This window comes from Monodelphis domestica, chromosome 2, assembly GCF_027887165.1.
Source record: "Monodelphis domestica isolate mMonDom1 chromosome 2, mMonDom1.pri, whole genome shotgun sequence".
In the NCBI taxonomy this organism is placed as follows: Eukaryota; Metazoa; Chordata; class Mammalia; order Didelphimorphia; family Didelphidae; genus Monodelphis; species Monodelphis domestica.
Genome location: NC_077228.1, coordinates 543,926,422 through 543,939,146, shown reverse-complemented (window position 1 = coordinate 543,939,146; position 12,725 = coordinate 543,926,422). Strand labels below are relative to the sequence as shown.

General features: G+C 52.3%; 2 protein-coding genes across 17 annotated transcripts in view; one reads left to right on the top strand and one right to left on the bottom strand.

Annotated features, from left to right (window-relative positions):
• The window catches only part of TRPM2 (transient receptor potential cation channel subfamily M member 2), a 59,091-nt gene extending 58,186 nt beyond the window's left edge, over positions 1-905 (top strand). For all 7 annotated transcript variants that reach the window (XM_056814469.1, XM_056814470.1, XM_056814474.1 and 4 more), the window contains exon 33: positions 183-905. In XM_056814469.1, the coding sequence (XP_056670447.1) occupies positions 183-308 (126 nt within the window). In that variant the 3' untranslated portion in view covers positions 309-905. The remainder of the gene's footprint in view (positions 1-182) is intronic.
• LOC100026020 (zinc finger protein OZF-like) overlaps positions 1-12,725 on the bottom strand; it is a 515,718-nt gene that overhangs the window by 300,299 nt on the left and 202,694 nt on the right. The gene's annotated exons all lie outside the window — the stretch shown is intronic.

Here is a 12,725-nt window from a genome sequence, read left to right as displayed (position 1 = left end):
GGCCCAGCAGGGCCGCTGGGGGACGGCTTGCTCCAGCTCGCGGGGTGTTCTGAAGGAAGCCAGGGATCCCCGCCGGGCAGTGGGAGATGGGGGTCCCGAAGGAGCCGTGCAGGAGGGCCTCTCCACAGAGCCTGGAGGGGCGGGAGACGGGGCTCAGAGACGGCCGCCTCCTTGTCTTCCAGCATCTCCAAGTGTGCGACCCGGAGGTGTCCATCCGATGGCAGGTGGTAGACAAGCGAATCCCGCTCTACGCCAATCACAAGGAGATCCTGCAGAAGGCCTCGGCCCTGTTCGGCGCCTATTACTGAGGCTGCCGCTGCACTCCCAGGCCCTGGTGCTGGGGGACAGCCGAGGGCTGGACTTTGAGCCTGGCTCCTCAGTCTCCAGGCAGTCCCTGTGGACTCGTCACCGTCCTCTGGGGGCAGCACTGAGACTCCTGGGGGTGCGGGCAGCTGCCAAGCTGGGCCTCTTGGCCCCCTCGCTATCCAGACTGGCAGCCCTGACTTCGGGGAAGGGGGTGGCCTTAAAGCCCAGGGCGGAGCCTTAGAGCACGAGCTGGTGTCTTGGGGAGGGGCGACCCCTTTCTTCTCCTTCCTTCTGCCCATCCATCCCCCAGGAGCCCCAGCGAGGCCAGCCCCCGCCTCCTGTCTGCTTCTCTTCCCCCAGCACCATCCCTGGCCCTCTCCAGGCCCTCCAACTCCTGCTGGGCTCCACATTCTCATGAAATTGTCTGTGGGCATCCCAGGGGAGCAGTGTGGGGACGGAGGGGGCCTTCACCTGTCCCCAGCAGGTGCCAAGCTGTCACGAGGGCAGTCTGAGCATCCTCGGGGCCCTCGGTGTTTGTCGAAGGACCTCGAAGCCCGGGCCAGCTGGCACCAGATAGGATATTAAACTTCCTCACTGGCCTTCGTGCTCTGCCGCTCTTCTGTGGTGCCCAAGCCTGGCTTCGGTGGGGAGGGGCTGCACTCACTTTCCTGGAGGTGGCAGCAGTGCGGCGTCCTTCACCTTCCATGAGCACCCCAAGGTGGCACTGACTGCCTTCCCCTTCTGGCCTGCCTCCAAAGGGCCCTGGAATGCCCCCTCTCCCAATCCCCCCCACCTGGCTGCACTCTCTCCTGCCATGCTGCCCAGAGCCTGGCCCACTCCTTGGCCCATGGTGTGCGCTCCGGCCCCACCCTGGTTCCCTCCAGTGTGCCCACTGTCCTCTCTGGCGGCTTCTCACAGCCAGTCTTTGCTCCCGGTGTGAGGCTCATTGCTGGGCTCGGGGTGCCATTCTGGGGGGATTGGGGCACTCGGGGAGAGTCCAGGCTGGCTAACCAGAGGCCAGAAGGACAAGCTGGGGGCAAAGAGCAGAATGGGAATGTCACGACTCCTCGCTGGGCCTTCCGGGGCCGGCTCAGCCTGCTGAAGAACCCTGCTGCGTTGCCTGGCACTCTTCTTGGCTGGCAGACTTGCCCACCCGCCCGAGGTCCTCCTCAGGCATATTGAGGGCCCGCTGGGAAGAGACAGCCCAGGAGGGATTTTGTATCTGGCAGCCCAGAATATGCCCGGGGTGGGGGGTGATGGGCAATCGATGGGGACCGCCGGTGAAGGGCTGATCAGGTTGACCAAGGTGTGAACGTCCAGAGTGACGGTCAGGACCAAGAAGGCCGTGTGGCCCAGAGTACGGCACGGGATAGAGTGCGGAAAGGATGGCCTGTCAGCGTGGGAGGGGGGAAGCCGGGAATAGTGAGAGCACCGGGAGGCCCTTGAGTGCCCACAGAAAGGAGGTCCCAAAGGTCATGGCTGAGGAGAGATTTGAACCCAGGCCAGTGCCTGACCCCTTCACTTGGCAGCCCTTTCTGTTCCTCAGTGGGAGCCTGGGAAACCCTTCTCAGACAGCATTGTACATCTGGCTCAGAAAGGAGAGCAGGAAGTGGGAAGCTCGCCCCAAGGTTCTCTTTAGCTCTGAGCCCCCAGCCCCACCTCGCCCAGGGTGAGCACCGGAGCCACAGTAGCTCCCCCCTTCCTTTAAACGGAGATGCAGGGCAGGGCCCGGCCTGCAACAGTAAGGCAAGGAGAAGCCGTAGAAGGGCTCTGGAGCATCAGCCCCAGGCCAGAAAGCCAGGGAGGTGGCCAACTGGGGCTTGCAACTTGTCCAGGTTCCTGCAGCTGGGATGGGGCTGAGGCCCAGCACTCGGCTGCCGCGGGACCCTAAGCAAGTCCCCTGATCCAGCTGGCCTCAGTTTCTTCATCTGTAAAATGAGGAGTTGGAGAAGGCGATGACCCTGGCAGACGCCCCTGGGGCAGAGCCGCTGCCGAAGCCTGAGCTGGTGCTGAGGCAGTCCCGGCATTCAGCCTCCACCACAGAGAGATCCCTGGAAGGTAGGCCAAGAGGGCGAGCCACACCCGTGTCAGGGAGCACCTTCAGAAAAGCTACTCCGCCGGGCAGTGACTCAGCCTCAGCACTACATGGCCTCTGGAGACTTATTGTTGTGGTTGGATAAGAGAGGGGGTGGGAGGCTGGGGGGGGGCAGGGAAGGGAGAGAGAGGAGGGAGGGAGGGGGAGAGAGACTGTGATATTTATTTGGAAAGGAAATGGAGGATTTGGAAAACAGGGATAATGGGAGGTTTGTATGGGGGTATGGAGGAGATAAAGGGAGAGAGGGAATATCCCTTGGTGAGGCAAGGGAGGGAGATGCCTCCTGCTGAGAGGAAGCAGCAGGGGTCTGATAAGGCCTGTTTGTCCTGGAATGACTGAACTGAAGTTCAGCTCCCTCTATGACCAGAAAAGATAGTCCACTTATCTGACTGTGAATTCAAATAATATAAAGTATAATAAACAGTTGGGATTGGAGTTCTTTCCTCAGCTTCAGAGTTGAGGCCAGGCCAGAGGCTGGCGGATGGTTCTCCCACTCCCATTTACTCTATATCAGTCCAGTTTTGTCTTTTTAGAATCTTAGCAGTAGACAGAAAGCAAACAAGAACAGGTCTAACTTTCAGAAGTGATTGGGCCTGAATCTTTGGGCTGAACCAAGAAGAGGCACACCACACCAGACTGGGCTGACAAGCTCCTTCCTCCTCCAACACCAGGAAGCAAGTCCCCAACCAGCAGGAATGAAGTGCTAGTCACAAGACCCAACTGCCACTCCCAGTTGCCCCTTCCCCCACAGTCAGTCTTATTTCCTTTCCACAAGACCAAGAGGAAGGGAGGGAGAGAGACACACACAGAGACCGAGAGGAAGGGAGGGGGAGAGAGCCCCTTTGGGGCTCATGCTCCCAACTCACAGGAGAGAAAGAGTTCAAGTTCTCAAAAGGAGCTGCCTCCTGCTCCTCCCAGTATGCTCTCAGGGAGCCCTGAGGGGTCTCTGTTCCTGCCCCACCCCCAGAACTGACTTCAGATGCTCCTCAACCCATTCCTGAGGAGGCACCCCAAGCACAAGGGCTATCAAAGGGACTCCTCTAGAATCCTCCAGGCTGCCTCCTTCCTGGTCCCTCTGTAAAGAGCTCAGGAGGTTGGCCTTCGGAATGATCCCCACGATTCTATGGACCCATTTTACAATGAAGGAAATGCTGGGAAGAGAAATGAGAATGTTGTAGGAAAATAGTGAAAAAAGAGTGGACAAAGCCGATCGGGGGAACATTGTGGATAGAATGCGAGGCCCAGAGTCAGGAAGACCCAGGCTCCAATCTGGCCTTAGACACTTCCTAGCTGTAGGATCTGGTCATACTTTACCCCCCCCCCCTTACCTTGTGCCCCTCTTCTGTTTTAAAATGGATATTAAGACAGAAAGTACGAGCTAAAACAAACAGACAAAAAAATCACAAACAATCCAGAAAAACCAATGGGTAAAAGAGCCACAAAAATTTAGTGAAGAAAATAATGCCATAAAAATTAGAATTGGGCAAATGGAAGCTAATGACTTGTGAAACCACAAACAGCAATTATGTTGACAGAACTATGAAATGGTAGAAGTCCCTGAAGATCTGAGTTCAAATCCAACCTCAGACACTAGCTTTGTGACCCTGGAAAGTCATTGAACCTCAATTTGCCTCCATTTTCTGAACTATGAAACAAAGAGAATAAGAACATCTACCTCATAGGGTTCTTGTGAAAAACTGTCAGATGTGGATTTGGGGGAGAACAACAGTCATTCCATTTTCTTTGGGCCATAATTCTTTGAATTTGAGCCTGACCCCCCTGACAAGTATTAAATGTCTTCTCTGAGTATAGAAAAGTCCTGGACACTCCAGGAATGCACTCCTACGTGTGTAAGGAAATTTACCCACCACCTCTGGTGCCACAAGAGTAACATCATCCCCTGCTGACTGCCTGCATGTCTGTCATCTCTCAGCATGGCAGCCTGAACTTCAGCATGTAACTCCAGTACAGAGGGCAGAGCAGGGAGAGCACATCAAGGGGCAAAATGGGGGAGCCAGGTTAGGGAAAAACTAATTAGCACTCTCTCCCCCCTCCCCCTCCCCCTTTCCTCTCCCTCTCTCTGTCTGTCTCCCTCCCTCTCTCTCCTTCTCCCCCTTTCTCCCCCTCCCCTCTCTTTTTCCCCCTTCCCCTCTCCCCCTCCCCCCTCTCATCACCTTCTCCTGCTATCAACATATCATAATAAAATGACTAAGTCAATGGCCAGATGCCTCTTTCTCTCTAACAAGGGTCAGCTGGCCCGTAACAAATGCTCGTTCACCAACAGATAACGAAGGGAGGATGTACAAACGGCCCAGCTGGAAGTCGTCGAGCACGTGTGGCTCATCTTTTGTGATGGCCCCATTTTGGCCCCTTGTTCTGCCCAAAGGCCTGCCTGGCCTCCCTCCAAGCGGCTGTGACCGGGCAGGTAGCTCAGCACCCAGGAATGTGCTCACACGGACACGCACTGCAGGCCTGCATGTGAGACACCTGTGGAATAGCAGACGCTGGAGGCCTCCCCAACTCGGGATGGGGAGCTTGTCCTGCCTGGCACCGGCCAGGTTTTCTTATCAGGCTGAAGCTACCCAGGACGGACAGTTCTTGCACAGGAGATGATACTGAACTCCCGCACAACAGACCACTGAGCCAACCCTCACCCCCTCCAGGCTTCTCCCACCTCCTCCTCTTCCTCCCCTCTCCAGCCCCTCCTCCATCTCCTGCTCGCCTGAGCCTGCCGGCTTTCTTCAGGCCTCCTGAAAGAAGGACTTTCCTGGTCCTCCTCCCACTCCGCATCTCCCATTTAACCTGACCAGAGCTTCTTGGGACACTGCTGCTGACTCACTGTCCCCCCCAGACTGTTAACTGCCGGAGGGCAGGCCCTGCCCCCTACCCTGTGGAGCCCCTTCCTAAAGGCTTAGTGAGCGACCTCAGAAATGGCAAAGGGGAGGATCCAGAAGGTCCTGAGGCCAAACAAGCAGTGCCAGGAGGAGGAATTCTGCTCTGATGGCAGTCAGGGCTCTGCTCCAGGCCTGTCCAGGCCAGACCCACGCATGAAGAGACTTTTCTAGCCCTTCACCTGCTGGGCCAAAAGAAAAAAGAGGAGGGGGAGAAGTCGTGTGTGTGCGTGCATGTGTGTATATGCATGTGTGTATGAGTGTGTGCATGTGAGTGCATGTGTGTGGTGTGTATATGCATGTGTGTATGCATATGTGTGTGAGTGTGCGTGTAATAGATGGTGCTAGGCTAAGCATGCAAAAAGAGAGCAAAGATGTGATTCCTATGTAAGGGAGACCAATGAGGGAAGTGGTTATCCTTGTGGCTCAGTTTTGTAAACCGAGGCACAGCTCTATGGCTCTCAGGCCTCCGTGAAGGCGAGCTGTACCCCGGGACCCTGTGACAAGGCCAGAATTGCCTGGAGACGTCCATCCCACTTTCCCTGGACAGGAAACAAGATGAGAGGCATCCAGTGTCTGTAAACTAAGCCCAACCCTTCTCGAGAAGGACGCACATGTGCGCGGAACCAAACTGGCCTCAAAGCCCCAAGTGGAGCTGCCTGGCAGCCACTTTACACCTCTTGGGGAAGAAAGGCAGGGAAGGGGTTGCTCGGGGAGGGGCCTGGGGTGGGCTGAGCAGGGCTTCCAGGAATGGGGTGACAGATGGGCGGTTCCAAGTGGAACAAAGACATCAAACAGGCAAACAAGACCAAGTGGCTCAGCCTCAGGGTTCCCCCAATACAGTGACCTGGGAACTCTAGGGCGGGATCTCAAAGCTGAGGTCACATGATAACAGTTCAGAAATAGCTCAATCAGGTAGCGTTTGGGACCAGAGATCCAAGATGGAACCAGACATAGCCATGCAAGGCAGGAGGGTGTGGGCTATCCTTGAGAGATCATGGGAGCTGGTGGGCCAGCCTTGGTTTCCATGGTTACCTCAGCCAGGCTCTGTTGCTTCGGGCTACTCTGGGTTCTAAAGAGAGTTTCTATGCCTCACTCAGTCCCAGGTAAATGGAGTCAAACCACCATCACCACATAGTAGGGCAACTAGAGCATATCGAGATAATTCTTGAGGGATGACTTGTGGGTCCCGAGTTTCAGGCTATTTCTTGGCTATAAAACAGTTTGGGTAAAGGAAGATGTTCTCTTCTCCTCCTCTCCTCCCCGGCCCAGGTGTGGGATGAGATCTCAGGTTTGTGCAGTGGGAAACAACATGGTGCTCCTGACCAAAATTCTGGTCACATGACAACCTTTGAGCACATGATCCTTCCTCCGCCCATCTCCCTCCTCCCTTCCTTGCCAACTCAGATTTGACAGACTGTTGGAGGATATTCTGACCCTCAGGCCAGGTCACCGACGTGTCAGGCATCCTTGGACGGGAGCTCTTGTTCTCTGGCTTCCATGTTATCGGTGGCTCCTTCCTGGCGTCTCCACGCCCGAAGCCTGCCACGGAAGCTCCCTCAGTGTCTCAGAACACAGGAGAGACAGGTGGGCTGCTTTCAGGGTGAAGGCAGGGCAGCCTTGCCCTTGGCTGGGGTCCAGACCATATTGGGGTGCAAACCAAGTGTTGTTGCCCTGAACCACACACTCCATTCCCCCTCACACATCAGAGATCCCCAAAGCCGGCGGCCAGGCAGGAGCCCATCCCCTCCCTCCATTGTTCCCAGCCAGGCCCCCTTCTCCTTTGGGTGCCTCTGGCCATTCTGAGAGCCTTCTCTGGCCAGGTTTACCCCAGAAGCCTTGTCTGAACGGAATTTGGCCTCTGTGGCATCTTTGGGCTACCCCAGCCTGCAGCTTGAATGGAGGGATCCTGATTAGAGACCCTTGTGAAAGGGCCTTGCTTCAGGGGGGATGGAAGAGCGCCTGCCTGTACCACCCAGGCTCTGCTCCCCCCCCCCCCCCCAGGCAGGCAGAATTGAGGACTATAAAGGAGGATGGAAGAGGTGAGGATCCACCTCCCAGTCCCAGGCCAAACTGTCCCTGTCGTCCCTGGAAAGCCAGCTAGAAAGGGGCCCGCAGGCTGAGAGCTGCTGCTGAGCTCATCCCTCGGGCTGGGCTGGGCCACAGATCATTCCTACAGCCTGGCAACAAGAGCCAGAAGAAATGCTTGCCATCTGCAGGTCTGGCTCATATTTTGGGGGCAGATATGTAGTGATCACCTGCCCATAAACCTCTGGACCCAGAGAATGACATTGATGCCCAGAGCGGAAACTTCCTTTTCCTGTGTTCAGGTGCTGCCCAGCCCTCTCTGTTGTCCATCAGCCAAGGGTTCAGGCCTGATGGACTCCTTTAGAGGAAGGCAGGGCTTTGGGCCAGGCCATGGACACTAGGGCGAGGTCTTGGGCAGGTAATTTCCTTGGAGGAGTCCTGGAAGGGACCAGAGGATGACCGACGACACGATGAAGCAGCCAAGCTTATATTCCTAAGCACAGACTCCGAGAAGCCCTGTGCCAACTTCCTCCCCATGATGATGGACCCCGAGACCATGCAGTCCCTGTTGGACAACCTGCACCTTGCAGAGAGACAGCAGAATGAGGCTGAGGCTGGAGTTTGCCATCCAATAATAGAGGAAACACTGACCAAGGACGAAACTGAGTGTGGCTATAGGCAAACAGGAGGTCCTGAAGACAGAGGGCAGAGGAATGAGGGTCAGTCAGCACAAGGAGCCTTGTATTGGCGAGCGAGGGCTCTGGGGGTCCCCAATGGAACAAGCTCAGGCTATATCTAGGTCCCCACCAATTCAGCCCCTTCGAGATGTAGTGCAGGGGAAAAGAGGAGAGCATCCCTGACACCTCCATCCCAAAGTCCCCAGACCTCTGTCTGCAAGAATCCCCAGAGGACCCCAGAGGAACTCAGCCAGCCTAGGAGCCTTGGGCCAATCACTCCTTCGTGGATCTCAGGTCACCCTAGTCCTAATGGTCTCATATGGCCTCCTTCAGGGAGCCATCCTGACCACCAAGGACCTCATTGTGGGAGCAATCAGGTGACTCAAGACTCCACAGTCATAGTCCCTGAGCACTCCCTCTCCTTCCCCCAAATGAGCAGGGAGGTCCTAGGGTATCCGCTGGCCACTGGGACTAAATCCCAAATGTTAGTGGTGACAGTAGGCCAGTCCATGAGGGAGTTCATGTCATCACCCCTCCCAGCAGAATTGGAGCGCAGTCAAGCTTGAATGGAGATGAACCGTGAACTCTAGGAAGCTGAACAGGGTGGTCCCTTCCTTTAAAAAAGTATTTCTTTAGAATCTTTCCCCGGTTCCGTGATTCATGTTCTCCCCCCCTCCCAGTGCTGACAAGCAGTCCACTGGGTTATCCATGCATCCGTGTTCAAACCCATCTCCATGTCACTCATGATTGCAGTAGAGCGACCTTTGAACACCCAAACCCTAATCACGGCTCCATGGAACCACCTAATTGATCACGTCTTCCCCTGTGTGTCTAAGGATGTTCCCCTAAACGAAGCTCCACTCCCCGGTTTTCTAGAGGTGACTGCAGAAGGCTCTACTGGGTGACATTATGCTTGGGGGGGGGGTCTGCCCCTTAACCCATCTAAGCCCATCCTCCAGCCACAATTGGACAGCTGATGGGTCAGGGTCGGGCAATAGCCCCCTCCCTATAAAATACAAGTGCCCTCAGGGTACACTTCCAAGGGAATTGTGGGGATCAGGACACTAAGTGTAGGATTGAGTGAATCACCCTGACTCCATCTTGGGACTCAATTAGGGAGCTGGCTCCATTCCCTTTGTGTTCAGTGACGGGTCTAGTCCAATTTCTGTCTCGTGAGAAAACGTTATTGAACGATGGGAGGCATTGTTTGAACCTCGGCTTGTCTGTCTGGGAAGCTGGACCCCCAGCAGCTGCTGCTTAGAGACCTTTAACTAAGGACCCAAGTTCTACTGACCCAAAGATGTCCCAGCTACATATTTCAAGCAACCCTTAGTTCTTATCTGAAAACTGGCTCCACGTGAGGCATCAGCTGTTGTTTCCACGGTCCTTGGGTAGTTTAGACCCTCAGGGGGAAGTGAGACCGCTCTCTTCAGATTCAGGAATCGCACCTGTTTGTTCTCCCTCCCCCAACCTGGAAAGGCCTTCATCTTTCCTCCCATTAGAGATCAGATGACCTCACGTGGTGTTCTGGTTAATTGTTTCTTTTAATTAATTGGTCTGACTTGATTAAGTGGTGTTCAGTGGCTACAAATCAGTGTCCCCTTGTATTCCAGGCCCAGTGTAAAAGCTGGGGAAGGCTCCTGCTCCCGATTTGTTGGACAGCTGGCATGCAGTGCTTATAAACCATATATGCTGGAACCCAGACCTCGGTTTCCTAAGGCACATCTTTCACCCACTGACGGCTCCAGGGAAAGTGAGATACGAACTGCATTCTGCCCCTGGAAACATAGGCTTCCCAGCAGAATATTCAGGGACAGGCTCCTGCCAGAACAACACCAAGGAGACAGTCCCAGTTCCAACAAAGACATTGAGCCTGGGGCAGAAGGAAATTCAGACATGCCCTACTCTGGAGAAGACAGCCAGCACCATGGAGAGCACCGTGGAATCTACTCCTTTGATGATGTCTCCTCACTCATGGACCCACCCTCGGGTCACATCACAGCCCCCTCTACCTGGAATAGAAGCCTTCCTCTCCTCCACCACCCTAGAGCTTCTTCCTAACCCCAACTCCCTTTCCAGACTTCCTATGCTTCCCTTCACTCTTTGTGGGCTGAGAGTGCGCAGCGAGGGACCGTCATCCTCTGAAATCTGGCGTCTCTCATTAGTTAGCACTGGTTAAACACCACCAGCAAAACCTGTACTTTCAGCACTAGTCAAGCATGGTTTGCAGATTGATCGATTCCCCGTTCTATGTGCTGGATCTATACCATTTTGTACTGGGCATCAGTTTTGTGCCTAATAGGTTTTATTAGGTCCTCCTGTTGCCCTTAGAACTGTAAGGTAGAATTCATCGCCTGTAGTGGTCCTCCAATAAACATCCCATCAGGTTCTCATTCCCTCAGGGCAGGCAGACCTCTCCCACGTTGATGAAATACAAGGTGGATCCTGGGGAATAAGGGATCTGTGCTCTGGGGCCTCTAGCATTCCAGAGGAATCCCCCCAATTTGGGCATGCTCCATACTCCCTACAACATCAACCCCCAAAATACAGCTCCACCTGAATTTGGCCATGCCCGCCTTCCAGGGTTTTGGGGAAAGGTGAAGCCTTCTCTGGAAAGGGAGAAGACAAACTCCCTGATGCTAATAAATGTGCCAACCCTAATCCACAGAGCTCGGAAGCTACTATTCTGTAGCTGGGGCTACTATTCCATTCATGAAGATACCACTCTACAGTGGGATCTGCAAGTCTCTAGTGGAGCTACTACTCCATACTAGCTCCATGGCTTATCCATCAGTCCTAAGTCTACCTGATTAGCCCACACACTAGTCCACTAAAAACTACTTCTTCAAATAAAATTCTTTAGTTTCAGATTGAATAGGGTTTGAGAATCCTGCTCTCCTTTTTTTTAAAGTAAAACCCTGACCTTGGAATCAATACTGTCTGTTGGTTCCAAGGCAGAAATGCAGTAAGGGCTGGGCAATGGGGGCAAAGTGACTTGTCCAGGGTCACATAGTTGGGAAGTATCTGAGGCAGATTTGAACCTAGCACCTCCCCTCTCTAGGCCTGGCTCTCCATTCACTGAGTCACCCACCTGCCCCCAAGACTCCCATTCTGGGAGCAAGATCTGACTACAAACTTGGCTGTTTCTCCCACAACAACTCCTCTCTATTCTGTATCTGACCAAGTGATGCTGGATTCCTGGCTGATTTCTGGTCAAGACTTTTCATCTTCTAACGCTGTCTTTCCCTTAGTTGTCTCCACTGTTTGGAATATGTCCTCCATGCTCACCTTGACCTCTTGGACTCACTCTTCCTAGGAAACATCTCATTTTCTGAGAAGTTTCTTCTAGTCCCTAAAACTTAAGAGTTTTCCTTCTGAGTTCTAGATCCCCTTTTCCCTCAGGACTCCAAATTATGTCCCAGGGCTTGAATTGTCCCTGGGCTACTACCCACAAAAATGGTCATCTCTGGGGCTCCACTTTCCCCATCTCTTCAACACTTGCCTCTTTCCCTCCTTCATCCCCAGGACTCAGACCCTCCTTCTTCTGAGCAGAAAGATTGCCATAAAACCTGGGCAGTAGACCAACTGAATGTAGAGGTCCCTGTCATTTGAGGTGCTCATAGCAAATGTCTTGAGAAAAGATTCTGTAGGGTGCCATTTTAACTGTAAATCTAGCTTTGATGGGACTGTCTTAAAATCAATTATAATGTAGTATCACTTAAATTCACAAGTGTCCCTATTAGGATAATTATATTTGACCATGAATAGGTAGCAGAGATCTTAATGCAAAATAGGCTTAACATTTGATATGTGATAGGCTTAGAAATTGTAAAAATAAATGGAATTGTATGTTATGTTACACTGGCCTCTGAGTGCAATCAGTCCAGAGAGTCAAGCTGACAGATGCATCATGATTTTCTATATAAGATAAACTGATAATGCATCCAACTGAATAGAAGTAATTTGACTGTCAGTCATTTTATTTCATATTTTAAATCCACAAAATAATTTATTATCTTTTAATTTTTCCTCTCTAGGCATTGTTGGGGAAACTGTATATGAAACAATGTTAATGAAACATGATTTCTATAGACCAATGACATTTTTGCCTTACTACATTAATTCCTCTTTAGGTCTGGATGCCATGAAATGATGAATTAAAGTACTTGAGAGTGTGGTTAGAATATTTAAAAACTGGAGTATTTAATTAGACATATTGTTTTAAAGCAAATGACTTCTTGTTTTCCCTTTTAACCTTGGTTGCATTGGTTTTGTTTGTACACTTTTGAATTTAAAATAATAAAAATAATCTATGATACATCTCATGTTATCTATTATTTATTTGCTCATAAAGTCTTCCCTTATCAATAAATTGATCTGAAAGGTAAAGTATTCTATGCTACCAATTGAATTGCTTGGGACATCACAATTTAGGTCTGAATCATATTTTTTTTTAATTAATTAGTAGAGGTTATGATATACTGGAGTAAAGTGTCTGATTCTGAGCAAGGTGAGAGCTCTGTGTGAAAGTCTGCGGTTTCTCTAATGTAGAGCAAGACTGGACCTCCATGTGAATGACTTTCCACATTGATTGTATACATAAGAATTCTCACCAGTGTGGATTCTCTGATGGTCAGCAAGAGTGGAGCTCTTCTTAAAAGTCTATCCACAATGATTTCAATCATAAGGTTTCTCCCCAGTGTGTAATCTCTGATGTATAGCAAGATT